The sequence below is a fragment of the Pongo abelii genome, chromosome 2 (assembly GCF_028885655.2).
Source record: "Pongo abelii isolate AG06213 chromosome 2, NHGRI_mPonAbe1-v2.0_pri, whole genome shotgun sequence".
Taxonomy (NCBI): domain Eukaryota; kingdom Metazoa; phylum Chordata; class Mammalia; order Primates; family Hominidae; genus Pongo; species Pongo abelii.
This window is the reverse complement of record NC_085928.1, coordinates 8,829,231-8,851,521: the sequence shown is the minus strand read 5'-3', so window position 1 is coordinate 8,851,521 and position 22,291 is coordinate 8,829,231. Positions and strand designations below refer to the sequence as shown.

The 22,291-nt window shown below is 46.8% G+C and overlaps 1 protein-coding gene across 7 annotated transcripts in view; it reads right to left on the bottom strand.

Annotated features, from left to right (window-relative positions):
• CFAP92 (cilia and flagella associated protein 92 (putative)) overlaps positions 1-22,291 on the bottom strand; it is an 85,192-nt gene that overhangs the window by 19,563 nt on the left and 43,338 nt on the right. For 4 of the 7 annotated variants that reach the window (XR_010139334.1, XM_009238417.4, XM_054550568.2 and 1 more), the window contains exons 11-13: positions 13,721-14,625; positions 6,104-6,298; positions 3,706-4,003 (exon numbers count right to left, since the gene is read on the bottom strand). Coding sequence is in view for 5 of the 7 variants with exons in the window: in XM_009238417.4 (XP_009236692.4) it covers positions 3,706-4,003; positions 6,104-6,298; positions 13,721-14,625 (1,398 nt within the window). In the remaining 2 variants the exon portion in view is untranslated. Of the gene's footprint in view, positions 1-3,705; positions 4,004-6,103; positions 6,299-13,720; positions 14,626-19,798; positions 19,922-22,291 lie in introns of all 7 variants that reach the window. The other 3 variants (XR_010139333.1, XM_054550569.2, XM_054550567.2) reach the window with 1 other exon arrangement.

Sequence of the window (22,291 nt, the reverse complement as noted above, 5' to 3'; positions counted from 1 at the left end):
AAAAAGACAACTTGATTTTAAAATAGATAAATGATACAAACAGAGGGCCAGGCACAGTGACTCATAACTGTAATCCCAGCACTTTGGGAAGCCAAGGTGGGAGGACTGCCTGAGCCCAAGGGGTTCAAGACCAGCCTGGGTAACACAGTGAGACCCTGTCTCAATTTGGAAAAAGAGATTAATTCAAAAAGATACAAATATATATTACACCAAAGAAGCGTTATAAATTCCTAATAAGCACATTAAAAGATATCTAGTATCATCAGTCATTATAAAATGCAAATTAAAATCATGAGATACACACTAGAATGGCTATAATCAAAAGCACTGGTAAGTGTTTCTATGAATGTGGAGAAACTAGAACCCTCATGCATTGCTGGTAGGGATGTTAAGATTGTGCAATTACACTGTAAAAACTGCTTTTCTTACAATGTAATTTCTTAAAATCATAAATATAAACCTACCTATATGACCCAGCAATTCCACTCCTAGGTTCTACCCAAGAGAAATGAAAACATATTTTCACATAATGATTTGTATGCAAATGTTCATAGGAACAATATTTATAATAGCCCCAAGCAAGAAATAATAGTAATTCCAAAAAGTGGTGAATGGATAAAATGTGGTACATCAATTCAATGGAATATTATTCAGCAATAAAAAAGGAGCACACCGCTGATATATTCAGGAACGTGGATGAACCACAGGAACTTTATGCTCAGTGAAAGAAGCCAGACACAAAAGTTTACATAATTATATGGTTCCAATTACCTGAAATATTCAGACAAGTCAAATCTATCAAGACAGAAAGCAGATCAGTGGTTATGTGGGACTAAGAATGGAGCAGAGATTGACTGTAAACTAGCATGAGAATACTTTTTGTGGTGATGGAAATGTTCTAAAACTGGATTGTGATGATGGTGTTATAACTATAAATTTACTAAAAACTATTGATATATATACTTACAATAGGTGAATTTTATGGTATGTAAATTATATCTCAAGGTATAAAAATGTGAAAAAATTAAATTATGGTTGGGTTTCAATTATTATAGTATGATAGGAAATTTAAAGCCATTTTAGAGTAGCCGTATCTAAGATAATAGGAACATGATTTTTTAAAAAGCTGGAACAATATTTACAAGCGATTTTAGCAAATTTATAAGAGATGGGGGCTAGTAAATAAATTGTATACTACTATATTATAAAATTCTCCATATTATTGCATTTTTTTTGAGACAGAGTCTCGCTCTGTCGCCCAGGCTGGAGTGCAGTGGTGTGATCTCAGCTCACCGCAACTTCCGCCTCCTGGGTTCACGCCATTCTCCTGTCTCAGCCTCCTGAGTAGCTGGGACTACAGGTGCCTGCCACCACACCCAGGTAATTTTTTTGTATTTTTAGTAGAGATGGGGTTTCACTGTGTTAGCCAGGATGGTCTCGATCTCCTGATTTCGTGATCCGCCTGCCTCAGCCCCCCAAAGTGCTGGGATTACAGGTGTGAGCTACTGCGCCTGGCCCTGCAAAATCTTTAAAAACCCTTCCTCGTGGCCAGGTGTGGTCACCTGTAATCCTAGCTCTTTGGGAGGCTGAAGGGGGTGGATCACTTGAGGCCAGGAGTTCGAGACCAGCCTGGGCAACATGGCGAAACCCCATCTCTACTAAAAAATACAAAAATTAGGCAGGCATGGTGGTGTGTGCCTGTAATCCCAGCTACTCAGGAGGCTGAGGCAGGAGAATCGCTTGAGCCTGGGAGGCAGATGCTGCAGTGAGCTGAGATCATGCCACCACACTCGAGCCTGGGCAACAAAGCAAGACCGTCTCAAAAATAAAAATAAATTTAAAACACTTCCTTGTTATGTGGCATTAACAAAATTATATTAACCCATGAAATGAATATATAATTCTTGTACATATCTAAGTGCATTGAGAGGTAGGATAAGGAAGACTGAAAATACTCTCAACATTGTTTGACTTTTTTTGTTTGTTTGTTGGAGACAGGGTCTCATTCTGTTGCTCTGAGTGCTGGAATGCAGTGGCGCGATCTTGGCTCACTGCAACCTTACCTCCCAGATTCAAGTGATTCTCCTGCTTCAGCCTCCCAAGTAGGTGAGATTACAGGTGCGCACCACCACACCCAGCTAATTTTTGTATTTTTAGTAGAGACGGGTTTTGCCATGTTGGCCAGGCTGGTCTCGAACTCCTGGCCTCAAGGGATCTGACTACCTCAACCTCCCAAAATGCTGGGATTACAGGCATTAGGCACTGTGCCGCATTGAGACAGGGTCTCGCTCTGCCATCCAGGCTGGAATGTAATGGCATGATCTCGGCTCACTGCAACCTGTGCTTCCCAGGCTCAAGCTTCAGTCTCCTGAGTAGCTGGGACTATAGGTACATGCCACCATGCCCAGCTAATTTTTTGTAGAGACAGTTTCGCCATGTTGCCCAGGCTGGTCTCGAACTCCTGAGCTTAAGCAACCTGCCCACCTTGGCCTCCCAAAGTGCTATGATATATATATATACACATATATATATTTATTAAACAAGAGAAATAAAAATGAAATAGCCAACACGAGAAGACAGAAAAAAGAAGAAAGGTGTAAGTTTTAAAGTGTCATAAAAATAAAAGCTGAAGTTAATGAATTAGAAAAACAGAAAAGCAGAATTGATAAGTCCAAGAACTGATTCTTTTGAAAAAGCTAAAAAGTTTTTTCCACTAATGGAAAAAACAGCCAGGCACAGTGACTCATACCTGTAATCCCAACACTTTGGGAGGCTGAGGCAGGAGAATCCCTTGAGCCTAGGAGCTGGAGACCAGCCTAGGCAACATAGCAAGACTCAATCTCTAAAAAAAAAAGTAAAAAAAAAATTAACCAGGTGTGGTGGCGCATGCCTGCCTACTCAGGAGGCCAAGGTGGGAGGACTGCTTGAGCCCAGGAGTTGGGAGGCTGCAATGACCCGTGATCAAGTCATAGTACTCTAACCTGGGCAACAGAGTGAGACCCCCAATTCAAAAAACAAAAGAAGTCTGTTCTTTGGTTTTCATAAAGAATGCACACATACAAAGCTTACAAGTTTCTAGGAGTCTTTGTTTTTGAACTGGAGAATTGCAAGGATGGTAGGGCCTTCACACAGACCACAGGCAGACAACTCCAAGTCATACCACAGATGTTTGTGTTTTCATGTCTTTTTGGTTGGCATGGGTTGAGCGAGGTTCTCCTTGCCCATTCAGGCCACACAGCACCAGCCTTCTACCCCCTCACCAGCTTCTCAGTGTCCCATTCTCTCCCTCTGTCATGCAGATTAGTTTGTCCCATGTTGCTTGGACATCTTACGACACTTATGCCCTGAGCAGCCTAAGCAACATGTTACACACACACACACACACACACACACACACACACGTGCCACAGTTCTTTCTCTACAATGAACTCTGGGGGCCATGGTAAAGGTAATACAGCTAATAGCATTCCTTCTCACCTTTCAGGAAGGACAAGGTTATCTAGGACTGGGAGTGAAGGTTTCTGACATGGCTCAGCCCCACATCCTGCACTTCTTGCCCATCCAGCAGGATAGCCCAGGCCAGGAGCACAGGCACGGACCAGAGGCAAATGTCCCACTCAGGAATATGCCCTATGCCTCTCAGCAGGCGCCTGGACCGCCCAGGTGAGGCCTGGGAGCCCCAAGTTGGAGAGGAAGGCAGCCTACCTGGATGAAACTATGCTTTTTGTCTTTGTTCTTCAGGAGCATGGCACTCCGCCACTGCAGGTACTTCTCCTGGTGGGCGTGGATCTCTAAGGTGAGGGTGGAGTTCCGACTGTGGTAGTCCTCAAGATTGGGGGCGGGCTGAGGTGGTAGGGCAAACAATTTCTCATCTGTGAGTTCTTCTTGTGAAAGGGGCATCCCAAACTCTTGGCTCAAGTCTTTGATCATAGCAGAGGAGGGCAGCAGGTCCCTCACTGTCATATCCCAGAGGGTGGTGCTGTTATAGCAGATGTCGTGGATCCTGGAACAAAGAACCACTGCCCCACTGAACCTCTCCTACCTTGCAAGACAGGTGTAATCACTCCCATCCTACAGCAGGAAATGAACACTCAGAGGCTGCTTAGCTGGTCCCAAGTCCTGGAGCTTGTGACTAAAGAGCTCCGATTCCAGTCTACTGAGCCTGGGCTCCTGGCAAAAGCCTCCTTCTCTGTCTTCTCCCCAGCCCCCAGAAGCCAAAGGCTGCCCACGGTTTGCTCTGAGTGCTGCTCTGTTCCTGTGTCCTTAGCCATGCTTCCTCTCCTCCCATACCCCATGGGGACACAGCCCCACCAGCTGCCCATCAGGGATGTAGAACACAGAGCCTTCCGCACCAGGAGGACATCATGCACGGAGCCTCAGGGGGCTGGCTGTTAATAGAGGAGAAGGAGGAGGCTGGAGAGAGTCCTCAGCAAAGCTCAAGGACCTCCTCAGCCCCGAAGCCTCCTCCTAGGTGCCCTCTGCCATGGCCTGGTGTGCAGTGGGCATTGGGTCCAGAACCCATGCTCAGTCATAGCTGTTGGCTGCTCACTGTCTCAGCTGCCTCCAAAGTCCACTGTGCGGTAGGTGCCTGCCCTCACTCTCACTGTCCCAGTGACCCTGGCCCAGCCTTAGCCTTTCTGAATCTGGTTTCCTCACCCTCAGATAGAAATAAAGCCATATGGATGCAGCTACCTTGGATGCAGTAAGCACTTCCTAAAAAGTGTTCTTCTGTTTCCTTCATAGAACCCTCAGCTACCTCCTGTCACCTACCAGGCAGGACCGGGTCTGGCCTCCTTCCAAATGCTGTGGCACCACCCCACATGCCAAAGGTGAGGGCCACAGAATCAAAGAAAAGCCTCTTAGCCCCACCAAGTTCTTTCTCCTTCCTATCTCTCCAGCCTCCTCCTCCTCCTTCATTAATACATCCAGCAAGCACTAGCTAGGGCCAGACCTGTTGCTGGCTCTAAAAATATAAAGACAGGGTTTGTACCTCCTGCCCCACACCCAGCAGCAAGTGAACTGTCTGCCTGCTGAACATCTCTGGCCCTTCCTCAACAGCAGCCTCTCCTGCCCTGGGGAAAGAAGCAGCCCCCTCCTCCATGCCCCCACTGGGTCCCAGGGCATCCCACTGCCTGTGTTCTTTATGTCATCTCTGCTTCTGAACTGTGGCCTCCTGAGAGTGGGGACTGGTGTGCCCACAGCCCCCCTAGAGCCAGTGTGAGCCAGCAGCTGCTCAATGAGGGAATGGTGAGACCCTGGTTGCCCAGCTGGAGTGCAATGACGCAATCTCGGCTCACTGCAACCTCCACCTCCTAGGTTCAAGCAATTCTCCTGCCTCAGCCTCCCAAGTAGCTGGGATTACAGGCATGCGCCACCACGCCTGGCTAATTTTGTATTTTTAGTAGAGATGGGGTTTCTCCATGTTGGTCAGGCTGGTCTCGAACTCCCGACCTCAGGTGATCCACCCGCCTTGGCCTCTCAGAGTGCTGGGATTACAGGCGTGAGCCACCATATCCGGCCTGTTTTTGTTTCTGTTTGTTTGTTTCTGAGATGGAAGTCTCACTGTCGCCCAGGCTGGAATACAGTGGCTTGGTCTCAGCTCACTGCAACCTCCGCCTTTCAGGTTCAAGAGATTCTCCTGCCTCAGTCTCCCAAGTAGATGGGATTACAGGCGTGCGCCACTACACCTGGCCACTACACCTGGGGTCTCACTATGTTGCCTAGGCTGGTCTCAAACTCCTGGGCTCAAGCCATCCTCCCACCTCAGCCTCCCAAAGTGCTGGGATTACAGGTGTGAGCCACTGTGCCCAGCCCACACCTGGCTATTAACAAATTTTTGTGGAGATGAGGTCTCACTCTGTTGCCCAGGTTAGAAAATGGGTTTTAACCAGCCACTCCCTCCTCAGGCGATTCTAGGACATGCCCCAAGAACAGCAGACACGACAGAGTCACAGCATCTGGGCGGATGGTCCTCCTCCCCCCACCATCTGTTGGGGCCACTATCTAGTTGTTGGATGCCCCAGCTCGCCTGTTTGGGTGCAGAGTGTTAAGAAGTGCCTCTCCCCCCAGGGCGCAGGACCACATGCGGGCTGCCACTGCCCACCTGGCTAGTGCCTGGAAGACCCGCCTCCGCTCAGTGTCTCGCAGGAAGAACACCGCCTGCTGCAGCAGCAGCTCCGTGGGCTGGAAGAGGTGCACATGGTACAGGATGGCCTCCAGGTCCCCATAGAGCCGGCTGCGGAACAGCAGCTGTGAGTTGTACAGCACCTTGTATTTCCCGTGTTCTGACCTGGGAATCCTGTAAGAGACAGAAGGCCAAGAGCTAACTTGTGTGGCAGCTTCCTGGGACACCGTGGCGAGGGTGCACTGTCAGGTACAGCTTTTATGTTGTTTAAAAACAAGCCCAGGGGCCGGGTATGGTGACTCACGCCTATAATCCCAGCACTTTGGGAGGCTGAGGTGAGCAGATCACCTGAGTTCGGGAGTTTGAGACCAGCCTGACCAACATGGAGAAACCCCATCTCTAGTGAAAAATACAAAATTAGCCAGGCATGGTGGCACATGCCTGTAATCCCAGCTACTCGGGAGGCTGAGGCAGTAGAATCTCTTGAACCCGGGAGGCAGAGGTTGTGGTGAGCCAAGATCGCGACATTGCACTCCAGCCTGGGTAACAAGAGCGAAACTCCATGTCAAAACAAAAACAAAAACAAAACAAAATGAAAAAAAAACAAGCCCAGGCAGGTGGAGGCTGCAGCAAGCCCTGATGGCACCACTGCACTCTAGCCCGGGCAACAGAGTGAGACCCTGTCTCAAAACAATAACAAAAGACAAGGTTGGTAATGAAGACTATACTAAGATAAAAATAATAGCAATTTAAAAGTATAAAAAATTAACTAAAAGGATAGAAAAAAACAAAAGGAATATGATGATGATGAATGCCTCCTGGTAGACACAACATCTTTCAAAACCTGGGGCCTTGACAGAGAGCTGGCAGTGAAATGCTGAAACTGACCTGATCTGGCTCATGGCCTGTGCCTCTCACCCCCTTCCTGCCCCCACTCAGCCCCTCACCACCCCTCCAAGCCCTGCCCTGGCACTTGCACTCTGCACTATGGCAATACCAGCCTGGCAGGGTTTCTATGCACAGCCTGCTGTCATTGCCCTGCACTGGCCTATGCCATTCCTCCACCTTTTTGAACCTGGTGAAGTCTACAATGCCTTCATCGCCCCTTCAGGAATCTGTGTGCTTGGTCAGGGATAGGTCCTCTTTTGTGAAGTATTGGTTTGGGTATTTTGCCCATACTTTCCTTCCACTGGGAGGTTTTCTTATTGATTCACAAGACTTTAAAAAATATATTTAGGATACTAATTATTGGTCAGTTCCAGACACTGCAAATAATTTTGTTTGTAGCTTGTCTTTTCACAATTTTTATGGTGTTGTGAAAGTTGATCACATGCATTGGGTCATTCTCATCACACCCAACTAAAACAGAGTCGACAGGCGGGGAGAAAGCACCCAGGGCACGTAGCACTGCTCCAGGAATGTCATTCTCCACAGCCTGGCTGCTGAGGCCGCCTGTTCCAACCTGAAGCCAGTCTTGTCTGATAGCTACTGACACCACCTGCTGTGACTCCAAGACTACTTTTACTCACTGGCACTCACCAGTCAGAGGTTGCCAGTGCCTCAAATTCTCAAAACAATACCTAACATTTTTATAATGCCCCTCCTTGTTATAAAACCTCCAACCTTCTGTTTTTCAGACATACTGAAGACTGCCCAGTCTGTGTGTGTACCTCAAATTGTAATTCTTGCTTCCCAAATAAAATTTTTAAATTTAGAGATTCATCTCTGTATTTTGACTTTGACAGTGTCTTTTGATGAGCAGAAGTTACTTTTAGCATTGCCAAATGTATGATTCTTTTCTTCTTTGTCCTTGTCTGGTTCAAGAACTCTTTCTCCATTCTGGGGTCATGAATATGTTCTTCTATATTTTCATCTATAAGCTTTGTAATTTTGCTTTTCAAAAATAGATTTTTCACTTTGGGAGGTAGAGGTGGGTAGGTTGCTTGAGTCCAGGAGTTTAAGACCGGCCTTGGCAACCTGGTGAAACCCCATCTCTACAAAAAATACAAAAATAATCTGGGCATGGTGGTGCACACCTGTAGTCCCAGCTACCTGGGAGGCTGAGATGGGAGGATGGCTTGACCCCTGGAGGTAGAGGTTGCAGTAAGCCCTTGTACCACTGCAGTGAGCCTTTGTACCACTCAGCCTGGGTGACAGAGATAGAACCTGTCTCAAAAAAAAAAAAAAAAAAAAAACCTGGGCATGGTGGCTCACGCCTGTAATCCCAGCACTATGGGAGGCCGAGGTGGGCAGATCACGAAGTCAGGAGATCGAGACCACGGTGAAACCCTGTCTCTACTAAAAATACAAAAAATTAGCTGGGCGCAGTGGCGGGTGCCTATAGTCCCAGCTACTCAGGAGGCTGAGGCAGGAGAATGGCATGAACCCAGGAGGCAGAGCTTGCGGTGAGCCGAGATCGCGTCACAGCACTCCAGCCTGGGCGACAGAGCAAGACTCCATATCCCAAAAAAAAAAAAAAGATTTTTCTGGTGAAATCTGAGTAAGATCAGATCATTGTAGTCTACTTAGTTGTACTGTGTCAATCAGTAGTAGTTATATAAGATGTCACCATTGGGGGAAGTTGAGTAATGAGTACATGCAACCTCTCCACTATTTTTGCAATTTCAAAGTTAAAAGTTTAGGCCAGGTGCACTGGCTCACACCTGTAATCCCAGCACTTTGGGAGGCTGAGAGGCAGGTGGATCACCTGAGGTCAGGAGTTCGAGACCAGCCTTCCCAACATGGCGAAACCCTGTCTCTACTAAAAATACAAAAAATTAGCTGGGCATGGTGGCAGGTGCCTGTAATCTCAGCTACTAGGGAGGCTGAGGCAGGAGAACTGCTTGAACCCAGGAGGCAGAGGTTGCAATGAGCCGAGATCGCACCATTGCACTCCAGCCTGGGCAACAGAACGAGACTGTCTCAAACAAAAGAAAAAAAAATTAGCTGGGCATGGTGGCACATGCTTGTCAGTCCCAGCTACTTGAGAGGCTGAGGTGGGAGGATCGCTTGAGGTGGGGGGAGGTCAAGGCTGCAGTGAATCGTGATCGCACCGCTGCACTCCAGCCTGGGTAACAGCAATAAACCCTGTCAATAAAAAGAAAGAAGGAAAGAAAAAGCTCAAAAAAAACAACAAAGTTAAAAGTTTAAAAACGGGCCTGGTCTACCTAGACTAGAGTTGATTTTCATGAATTGTGTGAGCCAGCAAATTAGGAACAGAATGGAACTTCCTCAGACCCATAAAGGACATCTACAAAAACCCTACACCTAACATCATAGGTAGTGGGGAAACACTGATGCCTTCTGCCGCAGAGACCAGAAACAAGGCAAGTGTGTGTGCCTTCACCATTCTTTTTTTTTTTTTTTTTTTTTAGAGATGGAGTCTCGCTCTGTCGCCCAGGCTGGAGGCTCACTGCAAGCTCCGCCTCCCGGGTTCATGCCATTCTCCTGCCTCAGCCTCCTGAGTAGCTGGGACTACAGGCACCCACCACCACGCCCAGCTAATTTTTGTATTTTTAGTAGAGACGGGGTTTCACTGTGTTAGCCAGGATGTTCTCCATCTCCTGACCTCGTGATCCGCCTGCCTCAGCCTCCCAAAGTGCTGGGATTACAGGAGTGATCCACCTTCACTATTCTTATATAAAACAGGACTGCATGTCCAGGCCAGTACAACAAGGAGATGAAGATATACAGACTGAAAGAAAGAAATGTAATTATCCCTATTTGCAGATGACATGATGGTCAGTGTAGAAAATCCCAAGGAATCTCCCAAAAAACAGAACAAAAACTCTTGGAACCAGTGAGTTTCAGCAAGGCTTTAGGATATAAGATCAACATTCAAAAATCACTTCTATTTTCAGATATAGCAGTGGTTGCCAGGGGTTAAGGATGTCTTTCCTTTTTTCCTATGGAAAACAATTATCCCAACACCATTTATTGAAAAGTTTATCTTTTCCCTACTGAACTTTTTTTGTCCACTAGAGTTATTTATTTATTTTTTTGAGACAGAGTCTGGCTCTGTCGGCCAGGCTGGAGTGCAGTGGCGCGATCTCGGCTTACTACAACCTCTGTCTCCTGAGCTCGAGCAATTCTCCTGCCTCAGCCTCCCAAGTAGCTGGGATTACAGGTGTGTGCCACCATGCCCGGTTAACTTTTGTATTTTTAGTAGAGACGGGTTTTCACCATGTTGGCCAGGCTGGTCTCGAACTCCTGACCTCAGGCGATCCGCCCACCTTGGCCTCCCAAAGTGTTGGGATTACAGACATGAGCCACTGGGCCCGGCCCACCCTGCAAATTTAGATAATATATTATTTTCATTATTGTTCAGTTCAAAAATGTCTAATTTCCATTATGATTTCTTTTTGACCCACAAGTTATTTGGAAGTATGGTTATTAATTTCCCTGCATATGAACTTTTTTCTGGTTAATGATTTGTGTTTTATTTCTAGCCTAATTCAACTGGGTTCAGTGAGCATGCTTCATGTTATTTCTGCCACTGGAAAAAGCTTTTGAGATATAATTCATATACTATCTGCCCAGCATTAGCCAAACCACAAAGTTTGAGGGCACAGTCCCCAAGACCGCCCTTACTTCTGACACCGACTGCAAGTTCAGAAGGTTTCTGAGACTGCCCTCTGGTTTGATAATGCACTAGAAGGGCACACAGAACTTACTGAAAGTGAGTTCTACACTCACAGTTACAGTTGTATTACAGGGAAAGAATACAGATTAAAATCCGCCAAGGGAACAAACACATGGAGCAGAGTCCATGATGGCTCCAGACACGAAGCTTCTACTGTCTTCTCGTGGAGCCAGATGTGCTACCATCCTAGCACTGGTGAGTGGCGGCATGCAAGTACACTGCAGCCAGGCAGCTCGCCCCAGCCCTGGCGGCCACAGTTTCCAGGGGGCTCCACTGCACAGGTATGGCAGGCTGGCTGACCGCCTACATGGCTGAACTCAGTCTCCTGATTCTGCATGACCCAAAGCCCCCATCCCGAAGTACCTGGTTGGTCTTTCTGGAAGGTCAGCCTCCATCCTGTGACTGTCAGGTGTGGCCAGTCCCCTCCCGAAACAAAGACACTCCTATTAGGTGTGACTCAGATCGCCTCACAGGAGCCAAGGGCAGAGCCCAGACTGCTCCTGGGCCAGGCCACATTCTCTGCTACGCACCACAAAACTCAATCTTTTTTTTTTTTTTTTTTTTTTGAGACAGAATCTTGCTCTGCCACTCAGGCTGGAGTGCAGTGGCATGATCTCGGCTCACTACAACCTCCGCCCACGGGTTCAAGCAATTCTCCTGCCTCAGCCTCCCAAGTAGCTGGGATTACAGGTGCCTGCCACCATGCCTGGCTAATTTTTGTATATTTAGTAGAGATGGGGTTTCACCATGTTGGCAAAGCTGGTCTTGAACAAAACTCAACCTTTTTTTTTTTTTTTTTTTGAGACAGAGTCTAGCTCTGTTGCCCAGGCTGGAGTGCAGTGGCACGATCTCAGCTCACTGCAACCTCCGCCTCCTGGGTTCAAGCGATTCTCCTGCCTCAGTCTCCTGAGTAGCTGGGATTACAGGCACACGCCACCACGGTCTGGCTAATTTTTGTATTTTTAGTAGAGACGGAGTTTCACTTGTTGGTCAGGCTGGTCTCGATCTCCTGACCTCGTGATCCGCCTGCCTCGTCCTCCCAAAGTGCTGGGATTACAGGCGTAAGCCACCGTGCCTGGCAGAACTCAACCTTTTAAAGCGCATGAATGAGTGGTTTAGAGTACAATCACAATGTTGTGCAGCCATAAACACTATCTAGTTCCAGAACATCCTCCACATCCCTAAAGGCAATTCTGTGCCCACTGGCAGTGGCTCCCCACTTCTCTCTTGCCCTCCCCTGAGTGGTTATCCCTGGCAACCAACGGCCCACCTATCTCTATGGATTTGCCGGTTCGGGACAATTCACAAACACAGAATCATACAATATGTGCCATTTTGTGTCTGGCTTCTTTGACTTAGCATAATGTTTCAAGGTTGAGATATGTGTATCGGTATTTCATTTCTTTCTTTTTTTTTTTTTTTCTTGAGACAAAGTTTCACTCTTGTTGCCCAGGCTGGAGTGCAGTGGCGCGATCTCGGCTCACTGCAACCTCCCTCTCCAGGGTTCAAGCAATTCTCCTGCCTCAGTCTCCCGAGTAGCTGGGATTACAGGCACGTGCCACCAATGCCCGGGTAAGTTTTTCTATTTTTAGTAGAGACAGGGTTTCACCATGTTGGCCAGGCTGGTCCCGAACTCCTGACCTCAGGCAATCCCCCCCGCCTCAGCCTCCCAAAGTGCTGGGATAACAGGTGTGAGCCACCATGCCTGGCTTTCATTTCCTTTTATGGCTCAATTATTCTATGGACTTATTATCTTTTGTTTATCAGTTGATAAACATTTGGGTTATTCCCCCCCAACTTTTTTTTTTTTTTTTAATTTGAGACAGGGTCTGGCTCTGTTGCCCAGCTGGAATTCAGTGGGTGATACTGGCTCACTGCAACCTCCACCTCCTGGGCTCAAGTGATTTTCCCACCTTGGCCACCCAAGAAGCTGTGATTACAGGCATGAGCCACCATGCTTGGCTAATTTTTGTATTTTTTGTAGTAACAAGGTATCACTATGTAGTAACAAGGTATCACCAGCCCAGGCTGGTCTTGAACTCCTGGGCTCAAGTGATTCCAGGATCACCTTAGCCTCCCAAAGTGCTGGGATTACAGGCGTGAGCCACTGCACCTGGCCTGTTTTCACTTTTTGACTATTATACATAATGCTGCTGTGAACATGTGTGTACAAGCTCTTGTGTGGACATACGTTTTCAGTTCTCCTGGGCTTATAATAGATACAAGGCCAGCTTCTCCTGGTGCCTCTGGGCCCATCAGCACAGGAAGGCGGTCCCCCAGAGGTGCAATCCCCTTCTGGGCAGACAGCCTCAACTCCTGGACTCCCCACTGCAGACAAGTGGGTCCTGGGGCATCTGAACTCTGAGGACAGATGGGGGCCCTCCAGACTAAAGGAGGGAGATCCTATCTACCCAAACTAGTATACTTGCAAATTGTGAAAGGAAGGGAGAGGTATCATGTCACCAAAACTAAAAAATGGAGGAACTGCAAAGGGCTACCCACTGCAGCCCAGAATTGGACACTTTAATTATTCACCTGTAGTGTCCCCAGAGTGGCCCCCAGGTCCCCTGAAGGCCTTCAGGGAAGGGCAACTTCCTGCAGCCTAAGCAGCCCCTCCATCTTCAAAGTGATCTTCCCCGGGGCAAGCTGAAATCTAATGCAGAATATTCTGTTCCTGGTTAGCCACAGTAGCCCTTGGCTCAGAACCCTGAAGACAGGCCCCACTCTCCTAGACCCCTCAGTCATCTTAGATACTCCTGAATTCCTCCCTGCAACCAAAGGCAATCGAGTCTTCAAGTCCAATGACTAAACCCTGGTAAGTACCTCACAATGAGCCCCGAAAGGAGACTCACAGACAAGGATGCTGAACCTAGGCTTGGCTCTGAAAGACCTCTCCACTCCCTCGGCACCCAGATGCCATCATTTTTATGTAAAATGTAAAACAAACCACCTACCAGCTTTGGTGGTTCTCCCACAGCTGCCTCAAGCCTTGGTCGGCCAGGCCTTCCAGGATGAAAAGGTGGGTCTTCCCGTCCAGCAGGTGGAAGCCGGTGAGCACATCCAGGTGCTGCTGCTCCTGGACCCGCACACGCATCTTGAAGGCTGACAGGATCTGCTGCAGGGTCCTGATGGGGTAGGAGTCCAGGCCGAGGGCCTTAGCGTTGATCATGGTGATGTCCTGCAGCAGGCTGTGGAGCAGGGAGACCTTCTTAAAGTCAAAGACGAAGATGATGCGGCCAAACTGGGAGCCCCCGAAGTCGGGATCTGCAGCTCTGGCCCCGGCCTTCAGTGGCACCGCGACGTCCACTCGCAACTTGAGCTGGGAGTCAGCCTCTAGGTAGTTGCCCATGGGCACTGGGCCGTGCTGGTGGCCATCTCTGGGTCCCCCAAGCCCCACAACCTTCCTTCTCCTGCTGTCCTGGCCGCAGTGTGTGGGCTGAACCTCACAGCTGTGGATGGGGACAGCCAGATTCAAGTACTTGTGGCCAAGGAGGAGGTCAGCAAAACTGACCTGGGCGATGCCATAAGGGTACCACATCTTGTTCTGGGACTCAAAGGGGTTGTTCTCTGTCTCTCTGGGAGAGATGAGGGCCCGGAAGTTGAGGTATGAATCCAGGGGGTCCTCCCCAAACAGCACGGGCTTCTGAGAACACTCCTCTGACTTGCGGTCCCGGTCGTGAACTTCCACCACCATGGGGGGGCCCTCCAGGTATTCCCTTAGGTCACTGGGGTGCAGCGCCCCAAGGAAGATGACGTTGATGTCCTGGAAATAAACATGGGTTCCATGGGGCTCCCCCTTGGTCTTGTGAACTGGAGTCTTATGGAACTGGTACTTGCAGTACACAGGCATGCACAGCCTCTACGAGAGAACAGGGCCACAGCAGGTCACCCAGCCGCAAGGACAGTCACTCAGCCCCAGCATGAGGAGCTCAAATCCCAGTGCCAGGCTCATTGCCTGTCCCTGTAGCCCAAGTTTTCTCATCCACAAAATATCCATGAGAGACACTACCGCGCAAGGTCATTACTAGGACTGCAGACATCATGAATGTGAACGCACCGGGATGGCGACTGGCATGAAACAAGGACTCTGAACGCACCAGGATGGCGACTGGCATGAAACAAGGACTCAAAAAGCATTCGTTATTTGTTTTCCTCCCAAAATGTGAGTGCCATGAAGATAGGCCATGTATCCTTTTTCATACCTGTACTTCTAGTTCCTATCCCAAGGCTGGGCACAGAAAAGGTACAGAGAAGTGATTTTTAGAAAGGAAATCCCTGTTTTCCAAACATATATCTGGGGGTCGACACAGACCCCTTTAGCAGAGCCACAGGTGCCAAGCTGAAAACTGACGCTCTGGGCAGGAGACAGCCTTAGAGAGGTCTGGGCCTCAGAGAGCACGGAGAACAGGATGGAAAGGAAGGGCCAAGCTATGCTGAGACAGAAAGCAGGGACATTTGCATGGTTTGACCTTGGTGCTGAGATTTTATCATCATAAATTAAGCCTTACACAAGTCTGTGGTCTGAATTCGTAATCTAAAGGCACTATTTATTTTACATGAAGCTGAGAATTTATTATAAAATAATCCCAGATTGGCGGTGCTCCCAGAGCAGTGGGCAGAGACACAATACCTCTGGAGATACTCACTTTCAACCTAGGCCTCAAAGAATTCCCATCAAGAAAGTTCCACTGAACACGAGATCATGGTAAAAATCACAAAACACCTAAAGACAAAGGCATTACTAGTGAAATCAGATGATATTAGAATGATCAGAGATATAAAATAAGGATATAAGTTTAAGTAAAGAAAGAATATAATCAAGGTTAAACCTATTGTATTTCTATTTACTTGTAACAGGCTTGGCACAGTTGAGAAAGCCAAATACCAACCACACAATGGAGAAGCTGAGAACCAACCAGATTTTCTCTGTAAAACCCTCAAAAGACTTGGGAATGGCAAACCTACTATCTCTGGAACTGGCAGTAAAAAGGAAAGGCTGGATCAGGCAGGACTGGGTGCAAGTTCCTTAAGAAGCAATCAGATCCCTAGGTGTCCCCCAGTGGCTCGGCAGAAGTCTATTAGTTTGCTCTCCAGGCAAAATGTAAATAGGGGGTCCTGAAAACTTCAAAACACTGATGAAAAAAAAAAGATGTAAATAAATGGAGAGATATACTGTATTCATAGATTGGAAGACAACATAGCAAAGATGTCAACTCTCCTCAAACCGATCAGTTTATAGATTTACAAATGTAATGCAATTCCAATCAAAATCCCAGCACAACAACTTTTTGTAGACATTGATAAACTGATACTAAAATTTGTATAGAAGAGCCAATAAACTGGAAGAGCTAAAACAATGTTGAAAACTAAAGTTGGAGGAAAAACTTCACCCATTTTTATGACTTACTACAAAGCTACTATAAGCAAGACAGTGTCGTATTGCTGAAAGGACAGACACAGAACCACGGATCAGAAAAGAGAACCCAGAAACAGATCCACACAAGTATGGCTAATCTATGTTTATCAAAAGTACAAAAGAAAGAGAACTTCAAGATAAACCTCACACCATATACAAAGATTCATTCAAAATTGATCAAAGGCTGGGCGTGGTGGCTCACACCTTTAATCCCAGCACTTTGGGAGGCTGATGCAGGAGGACTGCTTGAGGCCAGGAGGTTTGAGGTTTCAATGAGCTACAACTGCACCACTGCACACCAGCCTGGGCAACAAACGAGATTCTGTCTCAAAAAAGAAAAAAATTGATCAAAGATATAAATGTTAACTATAAAACTATTAAAGCATTGAGAAGAAAACAGAAAAAAAAAATCCTTCTGACCAGGGGTTAGGCAAAGAGTTCTTAGATGTGACACAGAAACACAATGCATACATGAAAAAAAATGTATAATCTGGACTTCATCAAAACTAAAATTTTTGCTCTGCAAAAGACACTGTAAAGAGAATGAAAAGATGTGCTTGTCACAGATTGGGTTAAAAATAAAAGAGAATGAAAACACAAACTACAGACTGGGAGAAAATATTAGCAAATAATATATCCAACAACAGACTTAAATCCAGAATGTGTGTGTAAACACACATTTATTATATATATATATTTTTGGTGAGACAGGGTCTTGCTCTGTTGCCCTGGCTGGAGTACAGTGGTGCAGTCATGGCTCACTGCAGCCCCAACCTCCCTGGGCTTAGCTGATCCTCCCACCTCAGCCTCCCTAGTAGCTGGGACTACAGGTGTGTGCTACCATGCCCCACTAATTTTTCTTTTCTTTCCTTTTTTTTTTTTTTTTTTTTGTAGAGACAGGGTTTTACCATGTTGCCCAGGCTGGTCTTGAACTCCTTAGCTCAAGTGATCCTCCTGCCTCAGCCTCCCAAATTGCTAGGATAACAGGCATGAGCCACCGTGCCTATCCCAGAATTTTTTTTTTTCCCTGAGACAGGGTCTCGCTCCATTGCCCAGGCTAGAGTATAGTGGCTCAATCTCAGCTAACTACAACCACCACCTCCCCAGTTCAAGCAATTCTCATGCCTCAGCCTCCTGAGTAGCTGGGATTACAGGCACGCGCCACCACGCCTGGCTAATTTTTGTGTTTTTAGAAGAGATGGGGTTTCACCATGTTGGCCAGGCTGGTCTTGAACTCCTGACCTCAAGTGATCCGCCCGCCTCAGCCTCCCAAAGTGCTGGGATTACAGGTGTCAGCCACCATGCCCAGCCTAGAATATATATTTTTTTAAACTCCCAAACCTCAGCAGTAAGACAGTAAACAACCCAATTGAAAAATGAGCAAAAATTCGAGCAAAAATTTCACCAAATGGGACGTAAAATGGCAAATAAACACATCAAAATATGCTCACCATCATTATCTATCAGGGAACTACAAATTAAAACCATGATGTGATAACAATATAAACTTCTTAGAATGGCTAAAATTAAAATATTGACAATACCACATTCTGGAGAGGGTAGGGAGCAACTAGAACCCTTGTTCACGGCTGATGAGAATGCAGAGTGATCTAGCCACACTGGAAAATGGTGGGCAGTTTTTCATAGTCAGGCATATACTTAACATATAGCCTAGCAATTTCATTTGTTGGCATTTACCCTAAAGAACTGAAAACTTATGTTCCTATAAAAACATGTGTACACTGTTTTTAAGCAGCTGTATTCATAATTACCAAAAACTAGAAGCAACCTAAATGTCCTTTGATGAGTGCACGAACAAACTGTGGTACACCCTTGTGATGGAATACTACTCAGCAATGAAAAGGAAAGAACTACTGATAGATGCAGCTGCTTGGATGAATCTGAAAGGCATTACCTCGAGTGGAGAGGCCATCCACATTGTTACCTGCTGAATCAAAGGTTACAGCTGCATCTGATGCTGCAAAACACACAGCCCCATTTATATGACATTCTTCCAGAGTTAAAACTATAGTCATAAAGAACACATCAGTGGCTGTCAGAGGTTATGTGTGTGGAGCAAAAGTGATTATGAAGGGCGAGTACAAAGGAGGGGTTTGGGGTGACAGAAGTGTATCCTAACAGTAGTGGTGATAATATTGATCTATACGTGATTTTATTTTTATTATTTTATTTTTATTTTTTTGAGACAGAGTTTCTCTCTCATCACCCAGGCTGGAGTGCAATGGCGCGATCTTGGGTCACAGCAACCTCTGCCTCCCAGGCTCAAGCAATTCTCCTGCTTCAGCCTCCTGAGGAGCTGGGATCACAGGCGTGCGCCACCACGCCCAGCTAATTTTTGTATTTTTAGTAGAGATGGGGTTTCCCCCATGTTGGCCAAGCTGGTCTGAAACTCCTGACCTGAAATGATCCACCTGCCTCAGCCTCCAAAAATGCTGGGATTACAGGTGTGAGCCACTGCACCTGGCCTGATCTATACATAATTTTAAATTTATAGACCTATACACCAAAAGATAAACATCAATTTTACTGTAGAAAAAATTGTTCTAAAAAAATAAAATAACAGAGGGTCTCTGGAATAGGGGATAGTTGAGGGCATCTGAGCCATTCCCAAACAGGGAGATTAGGTGACCAAATGCTCACTGCTTAGTGCAAATTCCCAGCTCCTTTCTGTCTGTGGGCATTCAGAATGCAGCAGGATAGACCTTGACCCCCCAGGCAGGGAACTAGGAAAGCCCTGTAGATACTGACCCAGGGGTTGCCACCAATGCCCCACTCAGATCACCCGATGGTGAAGCTCAGAGCTGAGAAGCCCACTGTGCACCCAAAGCTCGCCTTTTAGGTCTGTGCTCTCTCAGCCATGAGCAATGGGCCAGGGGATTAACAGACAGTGGAGGAAAATGTCTGACATGGAAGGTGGAGTGAAACAAACAGGAAGATCAACCTAAAGGAAGCAGACTACACACGTGACGACAGTGCCCATGAAACAAGCTGGAAGTGCCGTGTCTGGGGCCCCCGCGACCCTCAAGTTCAGTGATTCGCTAGGAGAACTCACAGAACTCAGCATAGGTGCAGCACACTTGTGTCTGTGATTTATTACAGCAAAAGAGACAAAGCAATCAACAAAGGGGGCAGGCACAAGCTGCTGAAGTCCTCTCCCAGGGGATACACACAGGGGGTGCTCAACTCCTCCACGATGCAGTGCAGCAACGTGTGAAATGCTGTCCACTGGGGAAGCCCACAAGGGACTCAGTGCCTAGGGCTTTTGCTGAGGCCTGGTCACGTAGCACCCCCTGCCTAGCATGTATGAAAATCTCAGCCTCCCAACAGGAAAGCAGGCATTCAGCACAAACAATACTGTTTGCAAAAGCCATTTAGGCACAGTGAGCCATTCTTAATGGGGAGTGCGGGGAATCCTCTCAAAATGCAAGTTCCCATATACCAGCCTGGGTCAACTCTGCAAACAGGACTTTTTAAGGACAGTAGTCTCAGGCCCACTCTGTTCACTCTTTTCTGAACATTTCCTAGAAAAAGGATCAATTAGGAGAGAAAGAACAATAAAAACAAGTAGAAGATAGCTGGGCGTGGTACCAGGCACCTGTAATTCCAGCTGCTCAGGAAGCTGAGGCAGGAGAATTGCTTGAATCTGGGAGGCAGAGGTTGCAGTGAGCTGAGATCGTGCCACTGCACTCCAGGCTGGGTGACAAGAGCGAGACTCCAACTTAGAAAAAAAAAAAAAAAAAAAAAAGGAAAGCCCAGGAGAGTCAGCATCTAGATAACAGAGTCCCAAAAAGAAAGGGGAAAAAAAATGAAGAAATAATCAGTGAAATAATTTATGACAATTTCCCAGTGCTGAAGGACGTGGGCTTCTAGGTTGAAATGGCCCACTGAATCCCCAGCTTCATGGATAAAAATATACTTACAGAGTTCCTGTTCTGGATCAAGATGGAATAGACACACTTCTAGTTAAGTACAGCTTTAAAACTCTGCAGGTTGTATATAAAAAAAAATACAAAGACTTTGAAAAGTACAGAAAAGGTGTTTAGAGAACATGGGACCCTGGGTCTTCTATTTCCCTCATATATTCTGGACTGGGTGCTGGAGAAGGCAGTATCCAGAAATACCAGTGAGAGTAGGCAGAAAAAACCCCAAGAAAAGTCTGCTTTCTCCATATCAAAGACCAAGAAAGGGACAACTCAGCAGAACAGGAAACTTTTAGGCAAATAACCTCCCTACCCCAGACACACACCATGGAAAAAATCATGCCCCACCCCAGAAACAAAGGCTGCATGGGAAGCCTGGACTTCTAACTTCACTGACTGTAACTTGGTGCTCCTTACCTCACTGGGGTGGTGTCAGAAAAGACCTGGGGGGGAGCCAGGACTTTCCTCAACACTTAATGGAAATGAAGCCTCCCATCATGTGTCAGTGAAGTCCACAAGAGCAGTAACAAGATATCCCTACCCACAGGGTACAGTGGTCAAGTGGGGAACCTGGAGTCTCACCTGGCAGTATTGAGACGGTAACTCTCATCTCCCCCTCCACAGGCCTGCTACACATGCAGTTTGGTGTTGGAGAAGGCCTGCTACACATACAATTTTCTTCTTCTTCTTTTTTTTTTTTTGAGAGACAGGGTCTCTGTCATCCAGGCTGGAGTGCAGTCGTGCAATCATAGCTCACTGCAGCCTCAGCCTCCTGGGCTCAAGCCATCCTCCCACCCCAGCCTCCTGAATAGCTAGGCTACAGATGTATGCCACCACATCTAGCTAATTAAAAAAAAAAAAAATTAAGAAGGGGTCACACTGTGTTGCCCAGGCTGGTCTTAAACTCCTGGGCTCAAGTGATTCTCCAGCGCCCAGCTTAAACATAAGATTTAAATAAGATCCAGTCTCATAATGTAATACTCAATATATCCAAGATAGAATTTTTAAAAAATCACTTGTCATACCAGAAAAATCAACTTGAATGGGAAAAACCAATGAACAGACACCAACACTGAGATGATACAGATCTTGGAATTATCTGACAAGGAATTTGAAGCAGTAATGAACATGCTTGAAACAAATGAAAAAAATAGTTTCTCAGCAAAGAAACAGGAGATATAAAGAATAATCAAGGTGTGGTGATGCATGCCTTTAGTCCCAGCTGCTCAAGAGGCTGAGGTGGCAGGGTCACTTGAGCTCAGGAGTTCAAGGCTGCAGTGAGCCATGATAGTGCCATTGTACTCCAGCCTGGGTGACAGAGCAAGACAAGACCCCGTCTCTTAAAAAGAAAGTAAACAGGCCGGGTGTGGTGGCTCACACCTGTAAACCCGGCAGTTTGGGAGGCCAAGGGGGTGGATCACAAAGTCAGGAGTTCAAGACCAGCCTGACCAAGATAGTGAAACCCCATATCTACTAAAAATACAAAAAATAGCCAGGCATGTTAACAGGTGCCTGTAATCCCAGCTACTTGGGAGGCTGAGGCGGAGAATTGCTTGAACCCGGGAGGCGGAGGTTGCAGTGGGCCAAGATGGCACCATTGCACTGGGCGACAGAGTGAGACTCCAACTCAAAAAGCAAAACAAAACAAAACAAAAATGGAAATCTTAGAACTGAAAAATACAATAACTGCAATAAAAAAACTCAATGGATGGATTCAATGCAGAATGGAATGTACAGAGGAAAGAATCTGTAAACCTGAAGATAAAACAATAGAAATAGAAATACCCAATCTGGGCCGGGCACGGTGGCTCACGCCTGTAATCCCAGCACTTTGGGAGGCCGAGGTGGGTGGATCACGAGGTCAGGATATCAAGACCAGCCTGGCTAACACGGTTAAACCCCGTCTCTACTAAAAATACAAAAAATTAGCCAGGCGGGCATGCTGGTGGGCGCCTGTAGTCCCAGCTACTCGGGAGGCTGAGGTAGGAGAATGGCATGAACCCAGGAGGCAGAGCTTGCAGTGAGCCGAGATCGCGCCACTGCACTACAGCCCGGGCAACAGAGCGAGACTCCATCTCAAGAAAATAAAAAGAAAGAAAAAAAGAAATTACCCAATCTGAACAACACAGGGGAAAAAAGATAGAAAAATCAAAATCAGAACTTCAGGG